We start from the raw sequence: 25,240 nt of genomic DNA, 5'->3' as shown, positions 1-25,240 counted from the left end.
CAGCCCATTGATTCTCAAACTAAAGTTGGCCATATACTAAATGTTACAATTTCATTGAGGAGGATCGACGTATACTTTAGTTTCCTTCAATATAGCCAAAGAATATAAGAACAACGTATGAACTGAAATTAAAAATTGGATTGGATGTTTTTTTTTTACGATAGCACTTTTCAAATTTTTTGTAAAATTAGTTTTCATATAACTTATATCTTAGAGCAATCTCTTCATATATATATATAAAGACACAATAATTATGTGGTGACTTTCTTTCATTATTATATTATCATTTTTTTGAAACATGGGCTATTTTTGAGAAGCTGCCACAATATAAACAATTATAATTTATAGATGAAGCTGTGCTATGTTGCCATCCGCAAAAAATCCATATTAAAATAATGGTTGGAAAGCACATCCTAGTACTGTAATTATGTTTTTAGAAAAGTAATCATGTGATACTCCAGTTGCCTGCTACCAACAATTGAAGGTTATTTGTTTATATTTAAGTATTTGTTGTAAATTTCTGATTATAAAAAATGTTTCCTTGCATTGTCTATAATGAACATATAAATTACTTTATACTGGGATTGGACAATTTTAGACTTAGCAGATATAATTATGTTTAGCAGTTAAGGATTGTTGTTTAGAAAAAAAGAGGGGCTGAGATTGAGTTGTACAAGATATATAGTACATAGCATAAAGGGTTGCAATCCTAATAAAAAGGAGAAATCATAATCGACGAGGTAAAAAGAAGAATGATCGAAGGTGGATAATTAGGAGGGGAAATTGTGTGGTAGATGTAGATAAGGAAGTAAGGCAGTAGAAGTATAGGCAGTGTTACTTAGTTTGTCAAAATGTTTGGGGGTCATAATGTTAAGATTAAGGTGTGGACTAGAATGCTAAACTCTTGGGAGCGTTTTTGAAATCCCAGCAACTATTAATCTATGGAATCACATTTGACCTAAAAAAAATATTTGTTTCTTACATGCAGAATCTTTTTTATGATTTACTGTTTACAAAATTGTAGTTGCAAGATTACCATTTTCATCTGTGCCATTTTATTGGCTACTATAGTAACTAGCACAGCACTGTATATGTTGTTTCTTCTAGTCTGTCACATAAAGACACCTTGCTACTTAAACAATTGCAGGTAAAAGCACAAAAAGCAGACAAATAAGGTATTTTTTAAATATTTACTTGTAGCATTCCTAAGAGTTTGACTTCTCCAATAGAGTCAATTCCGTAGCACAACCCACTCCATAAATGTACACCATAGCCCTCTTCTTGGGATATAAAATTACTGTCTGTGCTAGTCCAGATATCCTGCACCTCCACTGATCTTCCTACATAACCTTTTTTTCTAGCTGCTAAGGAGAAATAAAAGAAAACACCATAGAGTGAAGTCCGGCAGCAATCTCAGGGTTTTACTTGTTTACACAAAGGAGGAGTTTACATGTAAATAATAGCCATAAAAATGTTAAAAGTAAATATAGGGGTCTCTATATTAGGTGGTAAACTTTATGGAGTTTTCACCAAACACTTTCCGATAGGGAAATGAATAGGCACAGGGAATAGTAACATTTGGGCCATGTAGAAAAATTAACTGAAAATAATTACATGTCTTTCACAGCTTATAAATATGGAAATATAACTATCACAATACAATGTATTATTTAAAATTTGAATGAACTCTATATTGGTTAACACTGTGAACTGGTACCATGATTTAGATTTTTTACTCTCTAAAATCTTCTCTTGTTCCCAAATAGTATGCCTTGGGGCACTCCTACAATGAGGATTCTTAATCTTTGCTTTACTCTGATCACTCTTCTCACTTCCTGAAACACTTCAACTGAGCCTAATCTAATGATTAAGGGGTTTACAATTCACCTTATCTAGAACTAACCTGTTTTGTTTCTGTCAGTAGATGGATCTTAGATTATACCTGAGAAGCCACAGAATACTCTTGATGCTTCAAAAACCTGCTTAGGTGAATACGATTATAATAGAATTTCAGCATGTAAAAAGGCTACTATTTCAGTATTGTAGTGTACAATACATCACACTACACAAAGTACTCATATTCATAAAAATATACAGAAGAAGAATGACTTTCACTATGCAGTCTACAGAATAAGAAAAATTACTTAAATAATTTGGATTTCTGCTATGTGGGAATGTATCTTTAAAATTGGAGGGAATTATATGGACTGTCATTGCCAGTCACATGAAAATGTAAGTTACCTGGCTGTGTCTGACCTCAAAAAAAAGATAAAAGCATGGGATAAAATAAAGATCTTTATTTCTTATCTGGTGACTAGACACTAATATGGGGCCTGATTTATTAAATTTCTCCAAGACTGGAGAGGATACACTTTCATCATTGAAACTGGGTGATCCAGCAAACCTGGAATGGATTTCTTCTTCTTCTGTTAGCAAATGTTTTAAATCATGGACCAGATCTATTCCAGGCTGGATCACCCAAATTAATTGATGAAAGTGTTTTTTTTTTTTATTTCCCCCTTTCTAGTTTGGTGAAACCCTACAAAAAATGGTTTGTGTTAAAATAGTGTTAAAATACCTGTTTTAAAATCCTAAAAAGACAGAGAGTATCTCTTACTGGTGCTGAATCCTTACCATGGTTAGGCTCCATGGCAGATGATGTTGGAGTTTACACAGGGTTGTTGCTCAGGTTCAAGCTCTGAAATCAGAGTTACATGTGTCCACGTATTTATCAAAGGCTTCAGCAGACAGTGTTAGGTAAGTACAAAAGGAGGGAGGGATTTCTTCATATAAGAAAACCTGTATGGAGTTTTGCCCTGAATGGAGGTCCTATAATCAAAAGAAATCACCCTTTGGGTCCAGCCATGGTTTATGGACAGTTGAAAATTGTTCAAAAACATGATTTAGCCACCATTAGTACTGATTACAGCTAAAATAATATATAACTATTTGGGGGCAATTTGCAATATTTATGCATGATGTAACATGGTCTGTTTCTTTCTCTACAGAACATTGGTGGGGATTTGCAACATATCAGGAAATTAAATCTGGGTGCTGCTCCCAATTCAGTTTCCATTATGTTCCCTACAACTCCACATATACCAGGAATATACTGGTTTTCATCCCACTGAAAAAGGGGATCAAAAGCGAAGTGGGTCAGCATAGGAACTTCACAGACTCTTCTGTTTGTATAAGACCCCTGGGCTTTAGTACCGCTATCACAGACGTATATATGTGCCCTGCCTAAAGATGTGAACATCATCAAATACTTGTATTTCATTACTTCAAGACTGAAACAAACATATCATTTTTAAATTATTAGACTTTTTATGTGTTTTATTTATTTATTTATATTTCACTTACAAGTAGCAGCATTAACTGCAGTTTACATAGCTGCCACATTAGTCATTAAAAGATGTCATGATATTGAACCTAATAAATTTTCAGTTATGCTAATTCAATGCCATCATTAGCAGGGAAGTACACCGGGCCAAAAGCTGTGACAAATATCATTAAGACCAATTTTCTATGTATTGCTGGTTTGTTTAATCCTCGGAATTAAAAAAAAAATGTTTTCGTCAACTCTCTTTGGAATAAATCACGCAAAACTAATTAGCAAGTTAAGTCATTAAATTCAAATCTCCAGCCTATTCAATGACAACACATTTGTGACACGCTGCGGCAATCGCTTGTCCTCCATCATTTTCTAATATTCAAAAAAGTATGTCACCTGCCATCAAACTTTTGCTCATTGTTCTGTTTCCACATATAAATGCAGCGCCGCCTGGGTTTAGTGGAGCCTGAAATTAGAAGTGACAGCAATTCATTCTAACAAAGTGAGCTTCCTTCTCTGCCTGCGGTCCACATCCCATTCATGTCCCACAAACCCAACAGTCCAGCCAGCCTCGCCTGCCAAAAAAAGAAAAATAGAGCAGACGCGAGTGCATGTGGCTGAGTTGCACAGAGGCAGAGAGGAACCTGCTGGCTGTCCTGTGCAGTCACATAAGGTCCTCACCTCCACACCGCTGGTAGTCATTCTTCTCCTCCTCAGACGGCTCTGACACCTCTAAAGTAAGAACGTCCAGGATTTGCTTGCACTCCTGTAGCACAGCCACAAGCTCCTGATTATTCATGATGACTATTTCTCACTTGACTGTGAATTGAGTGTCCCTGGGTGCTCTATGATCAATGACCTAGGAGAAGACACATATTCTGAATAAAAGAGATCTTTCAAGGTTGAGGTACCTGCTGAACAAAAGAGGAAAAGAGATGATTAACTAAAGCATCATCAATTATAAGCAAGGCTCAAGCTGCGGAGACATAAAGCGGGAAAAGTACATAAAAAAACAGGACAGCATCTGAGCTCTTTATTATAGAAGTGTGTGAAATTACGGCAGGGTGCCCGACACATGTGGGGAGTAATCACGTAGCTAAGATAGGAAGAGATACAGAAATTTTGTTCTCCATAAAGACCTGACACAACTTCATTTACAACTTCAAATGACATCATGAACTAGAAAGCTTCTTGTTAATGAAGAGTCTTCATCTGTTACTGCTAAAGCACCTGCCATATAATCATGCATGTATATCAAAAAGATTAACAAAGCTTTTCTATGGACACATGGGTGCCAATACAAACTTTTTTTGAACTTAAGGGTTGTTATCTTGATCCTGAAAGCATGGAGCCAGTAAATTCTAAAACGTTTAACTCACTAGCAAGCAATGTTGGGTTCACAATGACAGCTCTGAAATCCCCACAGTTAAACCTAATCAGTGTCAGGTTCTGTAATTTTTTTAATACAAAATACATGGTATATATATTATAATCTATAGGACATCATTTATAAACTTTTAAAGATCAACTGATAAAATATCTGCATAAATTACACTGTAGTAAAATATGTAATCTAATCAGCTTTTAGTCATCATGATGTTCATATTTACTCTACATATCAAGAGAGAAATAATATGAATAAGTGAAGGAGAGTGTTTTTTTGTGTTTTAGTTAAGGTCATTAATCAGTAGGTCTGTATACATCAGTATGTGTATTGGAAGTCAGCAGAGAACATTTAGCACCAATGGAATACTACCTAACCTGAAATAGCCGAGAACCATTATTGCAGCTGCTCTTCTACTTTACTACATAAACTTTAATACTTCAATATTTCAAATGTGTCTGTTTATGGAATGATAGTATGTGAATGACAGGAATGGTCAGATTGTGACAGCACATTCTCCTGCCTTTAGCTACCATTCAGAAGGATTATACATTATACGTTATATTAAAAAGTCAATGGCCTAGAATATTGCAATCAAGGACCGAGTATTTGTTGTGATAGGTAGAGTGTAAAGTGTTCTTCCAGGGAATAAGGATGCTCCAAGTAAAAAATTTAGATTTGTCATTTTTGCCCACATATAAGGGAACAAGTTCATTTATAAATGTCACCTAAAATCATAATGTGGTGCTGCAAAGCAAACTAATCTTGAAAATGTTTAGCAGGTACAGTTTAGGCTGTACACTCCAATGATGCCTAAAGAGTGTTCCATAGTAGGGATAGTCAGACTCAGCATGTGAAAGTACTCTAACATGGCAATGAGTTGCTCAGGCACAGTGCAGTGAATAAAAGGAAGGAGAGGGACATATTAGCCCCACATAAAAATATTTAGGGGGTTTCAGAGACAACCTAGGAAGGTAAGCGGGGGCTGTAGTTTTTTTCTGCAATAACGTGAATCTGAACTGCAGCATCTTTTAAACACTGCCTACCCCCCTCTCATTCCTTCCATGACCCACAGATCTCCAAAATGGAAAATCCATGGAAAGGTTTACATCATCTGTACATAGATCATGTTCACTCACAACTTTATGGCTCAACATGCACTATAGGATTTTGTACATGTCAATATACAATTTTGCTTTAATGTAGAATTAAAAAAAAAGAGAAAACTATACCAAATAAATGTGCAAGTCTTGTCTAAAAAAGTTTTTCTTCCTTTAACTACTATGTATTTTATTTTTGACCCTTTTCTGGTTTGATATTTAAAACTGTCCTATCAAGTATGAACAATGAGAAGCTAAGCTTGAAAAAAACAAAATACCTGGGAGAGTTTTAGATTATTTTACATACAATAACATTCCTGTAAACATCATTTGTAGTGGATTGTCTAGTTTAGCCCGGGTTTTCTCAGGTTTTAGACTGGGTACTCTATCTTTAGAGATCAGTATAGCTTAACATTTATTAAAACATTTTTTGAGTAGTCATGCAAAAAAAATTTATATATTTAGTGTTTTGTATTCTGCCTTCAACATAGCAGTTTTAACAACTCAAGCAGTTGCAATGGTTTGTATATATTGAATACTAGTAATATGTAGAAGAGTTTGACAACATAAGCATTAGTCAATGTTTAGGCACCCAAAGCAACAGTGCTGACAATCGTTACCATGCTGTAAACTTGAACAGTGTCTCTTTAACTTTACTGGGGAATGTGTGACTCTAGTACTGCTTTAAAGAACTTTTCACTTTGGGCAATTACAAGTGTGTCGGGGAAACAGCATTGTGTCATGCAATTTGCCTGCCCATCCCTGCCCCCGTATTTTGTTTTACCATCTAGTGTTCTTTTCATAAGGAAGGAGCGGCACAAGCTGCATTAAAATAAAGAGAGCGCTCAATCAAAAAAGACTCTCCTAAGGCAGGCTTCTCTTGTTAATATGCACAGACATAAAAAGGAAGGCTCTTTCTTCCTATACAGCTACAGTGTGTGCAAATTGCAGGGGGGCTTATTGGCATAAATCTCTGTAGCAACTTCTGAGGGTAAACTGGATTTACATTACTTTCTGACAAGAATTAAATGGGGGTCTTGTGGATATATGAAGAGATTTTTAGACGGCAACAGATGGGCCTGAATGTGTTCCCTAGGCACACTATCAGTGACATCTGTGTCATCTGAATTCTGGTGGTCCCAGCCAATTAAAACAGTAAAAGAATAAGCAAGCAGGCTCCTGAACAGCCAGAAATACTAGTGTTTAGTTATAGTGCTGCGAGGAACCCTAAGCCGAGAACTTGTTGGAATAATATTGGCACATTTGTGAGTTTGGTTAATAATATTATTTTAGCTTTAATGACTTCTGGTAGGGAGAATATGAATGAGAGGCTAGCTCTTTAGCTATGGAATCTGAAAGAACAATGTTCTACATAGGTACTGTCTACTAAAAATGCCCTTATATCCAAACAAGCATATGGTCAAATATCTTCCTATAATAGCAAAACATCCTAGAGAGTGTATAGTTATACATATCATATATTGACATCAATTTAGCAGTTTTCTATAAATTGAGCTGGTTATATACATTAGATACTGTATTCATACTGGCACAATCTCCTTCAGGTGTCTGTCTCAGGAAAATCATGGCGGTAAATTTAAACTGTGTGCACTTTCAGCAATGACTTATTAGTAGGAAGTAGGAATGGCTTATTAGTGGGAAACTTTAATTGTCCCTAGTGAGTTTGTGTATACCAGTTGCCCAATTGGACTTAAAACCAGCTTGATTGACAGACTGTTATCTAACTTCTATAATCAAATAAAAATATAATGATTGTTTGGAATACTTGTCACCAGTAAAATGGAGTACATTGCTAGTATTTGTTCACTTTTTCTGAGCATCTTTTTAATTTGGTACACAACCATGGTGAGGCACAAACTAAAATCATTAACTACAACTTCCTACCATTCAAATGCTATTTGCAAAGTCAGTCTTTTTACTTTTAATTTTATTCAAGCATTTTAAATGCTTAAATTGAATAGATTTACATAAGACAGTTACACAATACCACTACATTTAAAAACTACCAACATTTAAAGCCAAGGCTTACAAATAAAAAAAACAAATAAAAATAACTCTGTCATATATTTTCAAATCTCTTCATTTTTCTCCTAACTGTAAAGGATTTCAATCAGAATCTGCTAAAAACAGAATGGCTTTTCACAGTTCTACCTCCTTACTTTACCTATTTATCTATAGTGTACTTTCTCTAGGTATTTCACATTATACAACCCAGTTTTTTCTCTATCCTCTGACTGTGACCAAATAAAAAAAAGCTAATACTAATAGTTGCTTTGAACTCAAATGAGAATATTTAAAAACTAATATATTTATTCAACTCCCCATCCTCCACCATGGGAAGTTCTTTCATTGTCATTTTTCTTACCAAGACAGTACCCCTAAAACCTCTAGGTTACAAACTCATGGATTTCAAAAGTGAATTATTCAACTCCATATTGAATGAATCATATCTAATATGTTAGACTGATGCTTTCTTCATATTGGACATCTCTTTATTTTCACTACTTTGTCCAACAAGGACATTGTTTTCATTTGTATTTGTGTAGTTTGCTGATCAAATTGCATGGCAGACATTAAAACATTCATAAAACACCTTCTGATCAGAGCCAACTTTTTTTTTTACAATTGATGTAATAGATTACAATTTGAATTGTTCAAAATCTGTGAGAAAAGATGTATACCAACCTCCTGCTAACTACTGAAATCACTTTAAAATCTCAGGAAAAATGTTGTTTTCTCATAATGCTACCAGTTTCCAAAGTATACAGAGGGTTGTATTTTTTCAACATAAACTTTAATAAGCTTTACAGTCTACTATAACTCCCACAAAGCAGGGAAAAGTAATTGTGAGGCCAAGTAGTAAATTCACGGATTTGGAGCTCTTAATCTGACTAGTTTCACTGGTAATTGCAAAACTTACAAACTTATACATGGTTGTTTGTTCTTCTAAGTAGGTCATCTAAACACAATTTTTTAAAAAGAACGACTTGGAATCCATAAATGGGAATTCTGTTGTACATATAGCAATTGTGAAAACCTCCTACCATCCAGCTAATCTTTAACAAAGCACAATAAACAAAGGTAAGTCTTATATGAACATAATGTGGGTAATAGTGGTAAAGCCCTTTAGAATAGGTGCTGTTTTCATGACTGTTTACTGGTATTATTTTGAATAATGGAGGAAACTAAAACAGGAAGAATAACCCCACTGTAAAATATAATAAAAAAAAAGTCATGTAGGCAAAACCAGCCCTGTACAACAAGAATGCTAACTACTAGCAATCATCTACTGCCTATATAAATATTAATAGTCAGCAAAGCTGAAATTTTCTAACCCACAGTCTGATTGCAAACTAGATTGATCAATTTTAAATCTTTAGTGATCAGAAGTATTAACTATTGCAATCTATCTGTGTTACCAAGTAAACATTACTAAAAAAAAATGCCACTTGCCAGAGTGATACAGTCTAAAACTGATTCATCTGGGCCAACCTACATGTTATTAATAATATATACTACTATTAAATGCTGACTTATACATGTTGCAAACCATTTTCCAAAAGTTGTGCTAGGAAGATATACAAGCCCAAAATGACTCCTAAAGCCATCCAAGCCATGATTGAAATCAATTGTTTTAGATGTTGGGCACTCTATTTGCCTAATATGACATGCCTTTCATTAGATACGCCTGTCAGTATCTTTGGGAACAGTTCAGCTGTATTTCAGACATAGATAACTTATTACTTACAATACCAATAATCGGTGCACCTGTTGTTTTCCCCTATGAGATAAAAAAAAAAAACTAATATAAGATTCTTTATTTTTAAAAATAATTTTCTACCAATAACTAGAAAGTGTTGACCCTCCATATATGAAAACTAAATTTAGCAATAATTTACTAACTGGCTTCAGTACTGCGCATATCTTTTACAAAAGATGCCTTTGAAGTGACTAAAGCCTTAATCCATAAACTGCTCAGGCACTTCCTCTCTGGCCACAGCAGTCTCTTGTCAAATAAAATGGAAGTTAAGGAAATTATCTCTATCTGTTAAAGTCCAAAGGAACCCATCAACTAATGACAGACTTGTCACAAACGACAATTGAGCCAAATTGTTAGGCAGGCGAGGCCTAACGATTTAAGAAATAATCTAGCAGGCTGCACTAATCTGGTCATCCACCTCTACACTCAATACGAGTCAGATGGCGGCCTGAAAACAGCTAGGTCTTTGTCAATGTTAAAAGAGCCGAGCCTAGAAGGGCTTGTCCTTCATGAATATGTATTGGCAGCTCTGTGCCTTTGGAGACAAGGTCTTGTGAAGGATGGTATACAAACACAGACACTGCTTAAGCTGACTGACCCAAGCCCATGACAAAATTTGGGAAAATAATGAGAACCCACGCTTCTAGGAGAATCCTTCTCAGCTCAGAGATTTCTCTTGGTGTCTTTATTTACCAACTATTATTACGGGTTCCTAGGAAATCATTATGAGACAACAGAGATGAAAAGACACGTGACATGACCAGGACCTGTAAAACTTTCTGACAACACAGCATTTGTGAGGCAAAGCATTTACTTAGGGATTTCTTTTTTAATTACTGGCACCCTAGTTTATTTTAAGATTTGCATATTAGTGAATATGCAGTTCTCAGGACTTTCTGGCCTACTCACTATTTTTCAAGCTACTTTAACTTAAAGGATTTGGAGATTACAAATATTTATTTTTGCAAATTAACCAGGTGTGGTTTAGCAAGCCCCTGCTCTGTCTGTCTATGCAAAGTCCTTGGCATCTGGCCTTTAAGGAAAATTGGTATTGGTGATATAAAAGGAAAGAGGTTATAAAAAAAGTTGAATTCCAAGCACAATACTAAATACACAGATTTAATGAAATATAGAAAAAGTTTAAATTTCCAAATTATTTGTATTTTTTTCCAAGGAATTACACAGACCTGCCACAAAACTCAACTCTGTCCAGAAAGGCAGAAAAGTTTATGTTTCTCTGCAGTGGTTTAAAAAAAACTTTTATAGCTCTTACTGGATAGTGAAATGCAGGAGACTTTTAAGTTCCTCTTTCTGCCACTTATCTCATGTCTTTTATTAGTATACTCATTCTTTGATCATGTACTGAAATGCAACTGACTGTCTCACAGAGATTAAAAACTATATATAAAAAAGCCTAACCTCTGAGGCTTAATACATAGAGTGCCCTATAGTATAATAAAGAATATACTGTATATATAGGTAGGGATTTTTGCTGGCCAGATTTGACATGGTATTCAGGTTCCTTTATAATTAATCAGGTTTGTCTGCGAGTGGATTGCTTTGGTAACTAAGGTACCTCTGCTTCAGAGAAAATGACTATGGATTGGCTGAATCCAGGAAAATATGTTTAGTTTTCCACACATGCCCTACAAATTTTTGTTTCAGGTATTAAACCTGGTAGTGTTGTAATAAATCACACATTTAAAAACTGGGATGTGCAAGTAAGAAGGGGACAACTTTTGTTCTGGAATTCTGTATGGCTTTTGGATGCATAGGAATCCAAAAATTATTTTTTTCTTTTATAGAAAAGTTTTTTATTTTCTAATTTTTTTAGAGGTCAATATCAATGCAAAAAGTACACAGCAAAGGGCTACTGATTAAAGGACAATTTACACACTTTTTTATAATTTGAGAGCTGTAAGAAGAAAAATATGTTATTGGTGTTCCAGCAATTACAAAACATGACAATGTGAATGTCCCAAACTTGACATTTCTATTGAGATACCCGAGTGAACATGGACATGCAAGATTATTAAACGTCACATGAATACGTACTGTACTGCAAATTGTAAAGAAAATCTGCATGGAGTGCCTAATTTCAGGTGAAAAAATAAGATTTTATCAACATACAGAAATTATTGCTCCTAACCCCACAAAATCAGGCACACAAATAACATAATTTTCTGTACGAAATACATGGAAATCTCTCTTTCTTTTGTGCCTCATAAACCTCTGTCTGATTTTCTGTTATACATATTAGCTCTTCTGCAAATAGCACTAATTAGAAATTATTAGAAATGTCATGTGGTATACCCCTTTTACTGTCATATGTGCTGGATATTTTATATTCCATGAGGGAATGAAATAAAAAAAAAGTTAAAATGGAACAAACAGATTGAAAGTTGTGTCTTCTCATATGGAATTTAATCACAAAGTTGCGATCTCTAGGGCAGTGATTTTCAACCACTGTTCCGTGGCACACTAGTGTGCCGTGAGAGATCTTCAGGTGTACCGTGGGAAATTATCCAATTACCATTGTCGAGTGCCTGTGCTGTAGTGACTGGCAGAGTAATGTAATACTCTTCCATGTCAGTGGGTGGCAGTAGGTAGCTCAAGCGCCTTGTTTATTTTTAGAGGCGAGAATTAGCTACAAAGTGTAATTTTGTAACACTTTTGATTTGTGGTGTGCCGCAGGATTTTTTTAATGTAAAAAATGTGCCGCGGCTCAAAAATGGTTGAAAAACACTGCTCTAGGGCATATTCTAAAGCTAGCTAACCATGGTAGCCAAGAGGATTCAAATCTAGGTACACTTTATTAATGTAATTCATGTAATGAGGGATAAACTTACTTTTTTATATTGTATAGATCATTATTTGTGATCAACAGACTACCCATCCTGAGTATACCTTATTACTTTTTTTTTTGCACTGGCACCCTAAGATACAAGGCTGATTTTCTGGATGTTCACAGACTACCAATTTTAGCTTAAAATATGTATGCCAGCCCCTGTTTGACTCTATGGTGATGCAGATTGTCTTAAATGCACCATAACTATGTTGCATATTTTAACATACACATACTGGACAGAGGTACTGCACTATGTTGAGTAAAAATAGCTGCACTGTAAAAGTTAATGGGGCATCAGACATGCACCTGCACCATGCATTAGGCTGCATATATGAAGATGTAGGTATTTGTCCAATTCTAAGGAGTCATTTCAAGAAAAATATATTATCATAGAAAAATGAGAAAGCTAGCAGAAAACAAAAATATATAAAAATACACCTAAGTGTTACCTATAGTGGTTTGACCATCAGGATTGCAGGATATTTACAGAGCTTTTCAGTTGTTTATTTGGGCATGAAAGAGGTCCTGATTGGCCATGCATATCCTGCAACAACTGGTGAAAAATGACTTAACTTTCCAGATGATGAATTTTATTAAACGGGCAGCTATTACTAGATATATTAGAGATTGAATCCATGGCACTGCTTGTTATGCTGACTCCTCCCGGGACCAACAATCTGTCCCAGACATATCCAACATATATATATATATATATATATATATATCCAACATATCCAGACATATCCTTTCTCAACATGACCACATCCTCTAAGGACACATAAGAATAAATTTTGTGCAACACCACCAAACAATGGGACTTTTTAGGCCAGCCTTTACCAAGTTTAGCCAATTAGACAACCCATTTTTTAAATCTCATTAAAATCAAACATAAAAAATAAAAAATAAAATCCATGTCTAACATAGAACCTCATATTGGGGTTTCCCCTGAGGGTAAACTCAATCTTTTCTTCACGTTTTGCGGAATAAATCCGCTTCCTCAGGAAAAATAGGGAGATCTACAATTATAAAACATGTAATTAGTTATTTTCCAATATAGTATTTTTGTTCACAATACATTTCTGACAATACAATGTATCTTCATATATGTGTGAACCAAATTCATAATTAATAAATGATTAAATTAAATTAATAAATTATTCATAAAAACAAGTGTTTATTAATACATTTCAGGTGTGGACCTGAAATGTATTAATAAACACTCGTTCACCCCTTCACCCTTGGTTTATTTAGGAGCAAATTATGGTTTCTCTATCAAATGGAGTGGGTTGAAGCATCCTTGGAGAAGGATTTACATGTTGATGGGTTTTTTCAAAGTGTGGGAATCTTATATTGCTAGAAAAGTATTATCTCTGCATTCAATCCAACTATATGGTATGCCTATCGTGTACTTGACAACTTTACTATATGTACTGATGATACCTTTGTGTTTCCTTATTGTCCTTTATAGAACTATTTATAGTATTATAAATTAGGTATGTACCTATTTTGCTCTGAAAAAAAAGATGCCTTCGAATCTGGTAAAAGATCACAACCAGTATAGTGTCAATCAGATCTTGTAGAAAACCTTAAGCTGCGTGCACACTTCCAATTTTTATCGTTCAAAATGAACGACGAACGATCGATTGGGCAAAAATCGTTCGTAAAAAAAGTAACCAACGACGCCAACGAACGAGGAAAGTCGTTGGAAATGAACGACCGGACCGGCGGATCGGATTGGACGACGATCGTTGACCATCGTTCGTGTGTACGATCGTTCATTGATCGTCCATGGTCTGAGCATGCGTAATGAACGAACGTTCCTGCGGTGCACGTAACTTCCTGTATCGTTCAAACGATCGCATCTATTGTGTGTACAATATCTACGAACGATCGTGTCGTTATCTGTATGTACAGGATCGGTGCTATACGATCGTTCGCAGATATCGTGCAGGATCGTTCGTTTACAAACGATAATAATTGGAAGTGTGTACGTAGCTTAACTCATTGGGACCAAGGAGATAGTGTCCGACTCTAACATTTAGGTTAACAGTTGTAAACCTTAATCCAGCTGGTTATTATGGGGGACTACATAAACATACCATTATTCTGTACTGTGCATACGTTCTAGTAGCCCTTTACATCATTTGAGCTATGTTTACATACAGACTTAAAAACAAGCAGATTAAGGTCACTCCTGGTTTGGCCATGGGCCTGTTGTTGAAATGATAAAGGTACCATTCTTTGAAATAGCACAGATTTCTGTAAAATGTGTACTATACATTTGACAGCAATGCAAATACATCAATTATTTGTAGGTTAGGCTACAAATTTTAAGATACATCTTCTATGCAGTATAAAAACAACCCTTCTTAGGTTGGGGTTAAGCTTCACATGCATTGTCATTCTGGTTACATAATACATCATTTTACAAACAGCATAGGTAGTTCTGCACTGCAATTTAAATGTCTAATTGAGTCCAAAAAAGCAAACAAAATGCATATAGTATATTAGGGATAACACACAAAAATGTAATTTTAAAGGCAAAGTTACATAGCACAGATATTCTACAACTGCTGTACTAGATAAAAAGAGATGAAACACTGCCATCTTCTGGTCAAAAAGTAGAACACTTAGTAAACCATATTAAAGAGCCTTGAAGAAGTTTTGCATTTACCTCAAATTAAATTCCTTTCTGTACCTTTTATGTGCATTCACTGATAAAAATCAGGACCCTAGTTAACATATGGCAGTAAGTAAGTACATACCATTATAATAACACCTTCATTCAAAGAATGCTATTTATCTTCACTTAACTTAAAAAATAGTTGAACACATATCTGCCAAATCAGTTTTGTCAAAACATTTAAAACTACAGAAAAATAAAGGCAAGGAAAAAAAATAATAATAATATGTAAGATAAAAAATAGGTCATATATAATTTGACCAGCTAAACTGACCTATACTAAAATGAAGGTTTGCTACATTTAATGGAACATTTACCCTGAAAAATGTTCCTTTTGTTTGTGAGATCTCAGGCACTGCTGCCTCTGACTACTAGCATGAGGGGATCTGGGATTTGGTAATGTCACCACCAGTGCTGCTCACTTTCTTCCTTACCTGAGGATCTGACAAGAGAAAGCTGTGTCAGAAATATAGGGGCTTCCATTTCTAACTGTTGTCAATTTCTAAACTGTTCATTCTTCACCCAGGTCTGAAACTCTAATTGTATCAAAGCAAGGAGTTCATAGTGACAGCCAGATATCTAGCACTTTCAGAGAAGGATCAGGAAGGACCACCACCATATTTTTTTGGCAATGTAATAATACAAAATAATTGGGGGTGATTAGGTAGGAGGTAGCTGAATAAAGGAACATCCTTAATAAATATAATTGATTTACCAATCTTTGGCCTTGTACAATATTCTGCCTTGCTGATCATGGGATGAGGGATCATGAGATGGGGTGAGCAAATGGACAGATAGGAGACCTTTGCTGGATTGTTTGTACACATGACATTTTGGTATTGTACTTTATTTAAAATATTTGGAAATATGTCCCAAGAAGGACCCAGAAATTGGTTGCCTACAACTGTTCTCCTCACATTCATATCAATTCTGATCAATTTATTAAACCAGTAGTAAAAATTGCTCCACGTGTACAACTTCTAAACAAAAAAAGAAATATTTTTTTCATACAGTACATACAGTATATGTTATATATAGGTGAATATAAGTCACCGTGGGAAACATACATAGCTGCCAATACACCATGGTCACAATTTGCCAAATTTATCCTGCTACTAATTTGTCTTACTGAACATTATTGGTTTGGTCTCCTTCTTTTATATTCAACTGTATTCTACAAAACATTAAGCAATGACCCTGTGTGTATGAAAGAAGCCAAAGAGAGCTATTTACAGAACTCCTAGAGACTCCTACTAACTCCAATAAATCTAACACTGCTCATCTCTTCCACTTTATTTCTTGACTATAAAGCAAGCAGTCTTACAATCCATTCCTATAATCTATTCACAATGTTTTCACATGGCAGTTACATATATTAAAAACATAAAAATCTTAAGACCTGTTTAAATGAAATCTGTAGCATATAACTTTACCTATAGAGTAAATGAAAGCAGAACCCATTTTCATAATCATGTACAGTAAGGCTATCATGACTTTATTTTGCTGATATATGAGGCTTGAAGGCTGGATAGAGCCCAGGCTGTAACCATCAATGCTCACCACTGATAAAGGATTGACAGACAGTTGACAGTGGTTGACAGACAGATACAGACAGTGACAGGAAGAGAAGAGGATTCTGCCCTAAATAGCTTACAATCTAAGAGGTGGAAGAAGTTTCACACAAATTAATTTCAAATCCATATTATTAAAGTATCTGTTTTTCCTGCACTATAAAATCTAAGTTTAACAAAAGCTTAGCATGCATTTGTAAAACCAGAAATTCGCTTTCTTACAAGTTCCTTATTTTTAGAATGCTGACTATTGTGAAAAATTCAGAGCAGCAGATGACAAGCTCTTGCATCATGCTAAAGTTTCCTGTCTTGCATCATCAAGTCATAAACTGCCCTCTAGTGGTGTAATCACATTTGTGCATGTCCAGGGTTGTATGCCTATACATTCAGGCATTTGTTCACTATATTCAATGCTCACAAAACATAAAAAAGGATTTCTTGCTTTGTTCTGCTAAACTTTAAAACATACAAAATGATTTCAATCTTAACTAGTATAGAATTGTAAATCATAATAAAAAAATGTGTGCATGTCCTTATGATGCAGAATGTGCAATAATTTTAAACATAATATTAATATGTATATCATTATCATTGATTGTTATGCTATAAAGTAATTATATCAATAGTCAGTAATCAGTTATGATTGGGTACCCCATCATGTTTTTTTTTCACAACATCTGAATATTAAAGTAAAATCCAAGTCTAACTAGAAGGCAAGTCTAACTACTGTTTACATGGAATTTTACGGAAATAAAAAGTAAAGTAAAAGTAAGTAAAAATAAAAAAAAATAAACCTGTCATTATTTTTTGACTGCATTTATTTAGTGATAGGATAGCAATAAGAATGTTTACTACTTTCTGGCATGTTAAATGGATAAATTAATCGCTGGTCTGATAACCTACAACCCACTCATAACCTCATCACACACACAGCTCCATAACTTTTCTGGAGCTGCCCTGACTCTCTGGAATGGTCTTCCTTGTCCTATTTGGCTTGCTCCTACTTTCTGCTCATTTAAAAAAGCACTCAAAACCCATTTTTTCAAACTTGCCTACCCATCTTCTTCTGTCTTTTACTGACAACCCTCACTACTTCCCACCACTACATATCTCCCTTCTTATTATATGTTACTTCCCTCAACTCCTAGATTGTAAGCTCCTCGGGACAGGGTCCTCTCCTCCTCCCGTGTCACTATCTGTATCTGTCTGTCATTTGCAACCTCTAATATACAGCACTGCGTAATAGGTTGGCGCTATAAAAATCCTGTTTATGAATATTATTAATAATATTTATAATAACAATATTTGTGAGTGCCTCTGAGGGTCAGTTAATCATGTGCCTGTGGACCCTGTCAAGCACTATGCTATAAAAATACTTAATGATAATGTGACAGGAAGAGTGTGTTCAGAGACAAGAATTTGGGGAATATATACGTGACTGTTTTTGTATATAACTTTGACTGATGTGACTGAGGTTTTTTTCTGTTCCAAAAAAGCAATTCCTCCAGGGTGATTTTATCAACAGTAGCAATTGTCAGGTATTCCCGAATGACCCCATGACATGACCAATATAAAATGTTCTGTGCATATAGATGACCATAGATCAAAGCCCGTCTTTTGTTGACTTCATTTAATATGTCTCACCTTGTGAGAACTATAACAAAATTCCCCAGCACTCAGCCCTGCTAGGCATACGTATACAAATACATTAGAAAGTCACAAGATACAGTAACATTGCATTTTAAATGATCCTACTCTAATGTAGGAGAGAAACAACATAATAACACAAGTTACTTATAAGCTTAACACATCTTACTGATTTAGTGAGGACTGGTCCCCAGGATAAATAGTGAAGATAAATCCACCCAGTGAGTTCCAAACAGCAAAGAAAAACATGCAGGGTTTCTAATATTTTTTTAAAAGAATCTGTTATCTTGGTATAGATGGATTACCCCAACACCTCTTTCTGCTCATTTCACTGTGCTCCTCCAATCACTATATTTGCTGGGGCTTGCCTTGCTTTTCAGGGAAACCTGTCACTTTGCCGTTAATGGGAAAGTAGCATATTTCCTTTAAGCCCTATCAAAATTGAAATGTTCATATTTAATCAGATAGGTATGAAAAATATTACTGAAGTTAAAGGGTATAACTGCTCAGACAAAGACAGAGCATGCATTTGTACCTCACGTTCATGTTCATGCATACAAAGACTACAAAACAATCATTGTCCTTAGATGTGTATACTGCTAAATGAAACTAATGCGTATGGGTAATCTTTGGAGTTTCCCACAATTAATATTTTAGAGGATTTCCCCTCCATGTCCTTACATCCCCCTCGCCCCATAAAATGAAAGTGAAAATAAACCCTATCCTGGTATGATGAAATGAAATGCAATGCCTCACCACAGACACAGATGAATATGTCTATTACACTAAAATTTCCTTGTATTAAAGCTGAACCAGAGGATGCAGCAATCCATCATACTTCCCACTTCTGCTCTGTGTCATTATTTCCTTACTTAGAAATGTATTTAGGTTTCTTTTTCTAAAGGTGCGTACACACTTCCAATTTTTATCGTTCCAATCGAACGACGAACGATCGATTGGGCAAAAAATCGTTCGTAAAAAAGTAACCAACGACGCCGATGAACGAGGAAACTCGTTGGAAACGAACCACCGGACCGGGCGCCCGGATCGGATTGGACGACGATCGTTGAACATCGTTCGTGTGTACGGTCGTTCGTTGATCGTCCATGTTCAGAGCATGCGTGATGAACGAACGTCCGTTCACTTTCCTGTCGTGCACATAGTTCCTCTATCGCTTAAACGATTGTATCTATTGTGTGTTCAATATCTACGAACGATCGTGTCGTTATCTCTATGTGCAGGATCGGTGCTATACGATCGTTCGTATATATCGTGCAGGAACGTTCGTCGTTCGTTTTCCAACGATAATAATTGGAAGTGTGTACGTAGCTTTAGAACTAGAGAGAATAATAGGGTGAGATAACCATCCTTGCTTCTTTATATCCAATTATGTACTGACTGATAGGGAAGAACGGAGCCATTTCATCACTGCAGTGACACCAACAGCAGCAATACTTGGTATTTTGAAGAATTATACACAGCTTTGCCTATATGTGAAGAGTAGGAGAAAACAAACCAGACAATGGACCTGGTTTATTAAAGCTCTCCAGGGATGGAGATGATACATTTTCATCAGTGAAGCTGAGTGATCCAGCAAACCTAGAATGGATTTTTTAAAAGCAATTAGCTATTTGTTACAAAATGGACTAAATCCATTCCAGGTTTTCTTGAATCACCCAGCTTTACTGATGAATGTTTATCATCTCCAGCCTTGGAGAGCTTTAATAAATCAGGCCCATTGTGTTACCTTTGTTTGCAATTCAGATTACACTGTGCAACATAGGACAACCGTGACAGCATTTACACCGAGGAAGTAAACAACTATACAAAAGGTTAGTTGCAGAACACATTTTGAGTCTGGCACTGAAGCATGACTGTCCTCAAAAATCCCTTTTTCATCATATTGAAAACAAAATGCTGTTTTGCAGCTCAGATTCGACAAAGCCAAGATATTTACAGTTGGAATATGTACATCGCTGCGTAGTATGTTGGCGCTATATATGTTTATTAATAATAATAATAATAATAATAATAATCATCGTCATCATCACAGACACTGCCATAAACAACATACGACGATCCCCAGAGGAATTCCCGAGTCTCTGGATTCAATGTGCACACAGGGGCACTATCTTGTGGCTCTATGAAGAGTGTGTGCAGTACTGGGAATGGAGCAGTAACCCATAGGACGTGTTTATAACAGTTGGTCACTCTTGTGGCAGGGTGGGGTCATACAGATAGGAAGTGTTCCTGCTGTAATGCCCTGTAATTGATAAGTTTGAGGCATTCAGTATGGAGGGTAAATGAAACTTTAAGAATAGTTTTATATCAAGCACCAAATGCAGGAGAAAATTGGCTGGAAACAGCTGAAGCTGGGGTTCTTTCTGGAGACATACTGGAAAAGTGCTTCAGATGTATGACATTAAAGAATACCTGTAATGAGAGGTACAGAGGCTTTCAAGGATGAAAATACTAATTGCTTGGCTGTCTCTGGCTTTAATACTTTCTTTCTATATTTTGTTCTGGGTTAGTAACTTAGAAAGTAATGATTAAACATGGTAGCCAGACAGCTAGCATTTAGGGCATTTATCACACTAGAGTAGTCCGCTGTCACTGAGTAAAGTTGGGTTAAGGTAAGCCATTTATTTGGATAGGGTGCCAGCACAACACAGCGATCCAAAAATAAGACCTGCACCAGACAGTTAGAGAGCAATCTGACACATACAAGGGTTGGATTCTGGTCAGTACAATGACACAAAATAGCTTACCATAGGAGGGAGCAATGTACAAAGCAGGCATTGTAGGATGAACTGCCTGGAGATCCGGAATGTGGTGACACAGTCAGTGTTATTTTAGGTAGTTTTATCTTCCTGCTCATCAAAACCACCAGTAATCGCAATCATATTGGACAATGAGAGCAAAGTTCCTAGGAACTGCAAGAGAAATGACCTCTGTGAACTAAAAAACATTCCGTCCGATGTTAAAGGGGAACTGAAAACTGCCTAAAAAAAATCCACTTACCTTCAATCCCGCAGAGCAGTCTGATCCATCCAGGGGTGTCTTCCATCGGGTCCCGAATCTTCCCGGCATCCATCCTTGAGCCGGTGCTCCGGGCGCCGCCATCTTCTCCTCAGGCGCGAGATCAGGTGACGTAGGATGGAAAAAAAAATTGCCAATCTCACTGCGCATGTGTGAGATCAGCAAATTTTTCTTTTTGCATGGAAAGGCTCCTTCTGCCCCTGCCTGAGATGCTGGGGCATGTGCTGAAGAAGCACCCTAGAGCCAACCGGGATGTGTGACGTAGGTATGCCGAGAGGCTCTGTGCTCTCATGCTCTCGCAATCGAGAATTAGGGGGCCATGCTGAACCCCCTTTTTTATTTTTATTTTTTTTAAAAGGGTGTTGAACTTTAAAAAAAACAAACAGAATTTTTGCTTTACATGAAGGGGTTGTCTACCCTTTTTTGTACAGTGAAATTTCTGAGTTTAGGTACGCTTTAAGGATATGAAGAAAATTTGAGGTGTTCTATAGTCCTAACAAACTTAATACACTGCTCCTCCACAAATACAGTATTGAGTAAACGTTGTCACCAGTAGGTTTGTTACCTGCAGGACCAATAGGTAAAAATAAAGGGAAAAAGTGTACACGGACAGGTTTCAGGTGTTTCCCTGGCTGAATGAATGTTCATGTATGAACTTTGTGTATGAAAAAGAAAACTAATGCAGCCACCATCGCTAAGGACTTGTACGCTGAAATAAATTATGTTTTTGTTCTTGAGTATAAAATACCTGTGCATGGATTTGTGCAGCTTGCCAGTCGCCTAAGCCCTCGCCGGGAAGCCCAGGTTCAATAAGAGCCACGTCTGCATCTTTGGCAGTGAGTAGTACTAGCAATGCAGCCCCTTTTTATTCCCTATAGGGATATATATATCGCCTCCCTAAGCCAAAGTGTTTCTTGGCATAAGGAAGCAGTAAACGCACCACAACCTCACTGCCAGTGTGAATAAGCCGTAAAATATAATTTATTAGTAACATTAATACACCCAGACAATGGCAGCCTCCAGCCAGGAGCAGACTCCATTAGCAGCAGCCTACAGACAAGTGGTCACTTCAAGTGAAATACCTGTACACCGGATTGGTCGCTGGACTGGATGGTCTGTGACGTCACAACTGCGAGGGGAATTCCTGGCAGAGCACATTCCATAGATTCATAAAGTCTAATACACGAAACAAGAAATGTTAAAATAAACCGAATCACAGCCGTTATTGTACATTTCAGGGGAGACAATTCAGCGATAACGTGATAAAAAGAACGTAACCTGACTTCTGCCTGTCATCTGACTTCCAGTAACTCGGCCATGGAGGGAGGGAGCAGGATGTGTGCGGAGCCTGGGAGGGATCACGTGACAGACAGAGTAAAAACTATGGGAGACTGAGTCACACTTGTCACTGATAAGAAGACAGCTTTACTGATCGATCCGATACTGCTGACCACAGGGTAAGTGTCTGTCTGTGTCTATATGAGTTGTATAGTAGTATGTGTGCTAGGATTTATTTAGCAGGCAATGCCCCCCCCCTCCCCCCATGCAGATGTTTCCATTCCTTATAACAATAATAATAATGGCTTTTAGTTTTTACTTTGTAAGCTGTATACACATTATGGTGATTGGAGAGGCAAATATACCAATAATATATATACTGATGGCATTCAAAATAAATTGTATTACAGCTCACTAAAAATCAAGTATGTTGTGGTAACATGCTGCATCACAAATGTATCTCAGCCCTAAGGATGTTCAATTTGTAATTAGAATTATGCAAAATGCTAATTAAATTTTCCAAATAGTCAATCATGCGCAAATTATAAAACATACCACTCACACTATTGGATGGCATGTTCACTTTGTAATTAGAATTATGCAAAATGCTAATTAAATTTTCCAAATAGCCAATCATATGCAAATTATAAAACATACCACTCACACTATTGGATGGTAAAGTGTCTTTGCAGAGAAATCGTGTTGTACTCTTTTTAGTAAATGAGCCCCAATGTGTATGGAAAGGAGCCTGCCTTGTAATACAGAACTTGTAAACTTAAGATGTGGAAGAAAAAAAACCTGACCGTTTTGGCCATTAATCAAAGAAGCGTGGGTGTGAGAATACCGGCTTGACTATGGCTCTGGTTTGCACCATCTCGTGCTTTGATGTTAATGGCTTTCACTAATAAATAATGTGAATCTAAAGTATATTTACTACCTGCAATGGTTTTTATGGTCTTGGTTGTCCTCTGCAGACCAGCTGAAATGTTAGGGGTCTTGTACACAGCTATATCCATGGAATAACCAGTTAATGAAGGGAATAAAAGAGCAGTTAATGTGTACCTCAGTGATGAGCACTGTAAAGGGCCGAGCTGTATGACATCTAAGTACCTGGGAAAACATGACATCTGGGGAAAGTCCCTGATATAAATGTGAATTTTTGATATGTTCCCCTCCTGTCTTTAAATGGTGTCCCTATGCTCAGCATATTATGTATGGCTGTGTGACTTCTCGGAATTTCCCAGCAGTTTTGGATGGGAAAAAAACCCCCTTCCTCCAATAGCAAGTGTATGATAGAACTAAACTAAGGGAACATACATGCAGCTATAACTATACCATACAATATATGATCTTCTGTAATCCAACCATATAATATACATAAACTATAATACAACCTCACAATATACACGCAGCTAAAATCCTACTATATAAACATCTATAGTCCTACAATACAGTATAAATGCAGATATAACCTCATGGTATAATATACATGACCTATCATCAATGTCTGGTATATGTTACCTCTTGTTATTATTAATTATTATATAGTGTCCCTATACTTAGCACTTTGTGTATGGCTGTGTAACATGTGGGAATTTCCCAGCAGTGTTGTGATAGGTGGGAGACAATCCCCCTCCTTCCCCTAGCAAGTGTCTGATGAAACTAAACTGAGGGAACATACATGCAGCTATAACCATACAATATACAAGCTTCTGTAATACGACCGTATATTATACATGACCTATATTCTTACCGCGCAGCTAGAATCCCACCTTATAATATGCATGCATCTGTAGTCCTACTAGAAAGTATACATAAAATGTTTTAAATTGTAAGCTCTTTGGGGCAGGGTCCTCTCCTCCTCCTGTGTCACTGTCTGTATCTGTTTGTCATTTACATCCCTTATATCATGTACAGCGCTGCGTAATATGTAGGCTCTGTATAAATAAAGTTATATAATAATAATAATACAGCCATACAATGTAACTTTGTAAATTGTGGGAATTTCCTAGCAGTGTTGTGAAGGATAAAAGACAACCTCCCTCCCTTCCAATGCAAGTCCCTGACAGGACATGCATGAACTAGAATCCTTTACCATATACAGGCAGCTATACCCTCACCTTGATATAGACATGCAAGGTAAAATGTCAATATGAAGGAGGACAGAGAAAGCTGGGTTTTGTTGGCAAACCTGTTCCTCCTTCGTAATATCCTTTACGTTATTAGGGTTGGCACTAGAAGTATAGAACTCAGGAAAAGGGTGAATGTGCCTAATTTTATACAAAAATAGAATAAAATGTAATACAATAATGTAAAGATGTCAAACATTTATATCATCCTAAAAAACTGCTCCTGTGCATATTGCAGAAAGATTACTGAGATAAAAAGTAAATAAAAAGTGCTAAATAAAAAGAGTGTAATGTCTTATGATGAGTCTTTTTTTGAATGTCTAAGTTGTATGTGGAAGTAATATAGCTGAAGCAGCTGTTACGGTCTCCTGGACAGAGCTTCACCAATGTGTGATATTTGTTTTAAATATTTCTGTGTTCTGAAGAACAAGGGAGTTTTTTTTTTT

The 25,240-nt window shown here is 36.2% G+C and overlaps 2 protein-coding genes across 6 annotated transcripts in view; one reads left to right on the top strand and one right to left on the bottom strand.

The window, feature by feature from the left end:
* The window catches only part of ALPK1 (alpha kinase 1), a 59,542-nt gene extending 36,819 nt beyond the window's left edge, over nucleotides 1-22,723 (bottom strand). The window contains exons 1-3 of one of the 5 annotated variants that reach the window (XM_072405714.1): nucleotides 22,671-22,723; nucleotides 22,470-22,563; nucleotides 4,016-4,193 (exon numbers count right to left, since the gene is read on the bottom strand). In XM_072405714.1, the coding sequence (XP_072261815.1) occupies nucleotides 4,016-4,133 (118 nt within the window). In that variant the 5' untranslated portion in view covers nucleotides 4,134-4,193; nucleotides 22,470-22,563; nucleotides 22,671-22,723. The other 4 variants (XM_072405715.1, XM_072405713.1, XM_072405716.1 and 1 more) reach the window with 4 other exon arrangements.
* The window catches only part of TIFA (TRAF interacting protein with forkhead associated domain), a 5,507-nt gene continuing 2,974 nt past the window's right edge, over nucleotides 22,708-25,240 (top strand). Inside the window, exon 1 of the mRNA XM_072405720.1 lies at nucleotides 22,708-22,844. The gene's annotated coding sequence lies outside the window, so the exon portion shown is untranslated. The remainder of the gene's footprint in view (nucleotides 22,845-25,240) is intronic.

This window comes from Pyxicephalus adspersus, chromosome 3 (genome assembly GCF_032062135.1).
Source record: "Pyxicephalus adspersus chromosome 3, UCB_Pads_2.0, whole genome shotgun sequence".
Taxonomy (NCBI): domain Eukaryota; kingdom Metazoa; phylum Chordata; class Amphibia; order Anura; family Pyxicephalidae; genus Pyxicephalus; species Pyxicephalus adspersus.
The sequence above is the reverse complement of the archived record's forward strand: the minus strand, read 5'-3'. Positions and strand labels throughout refer to the sequence as shown.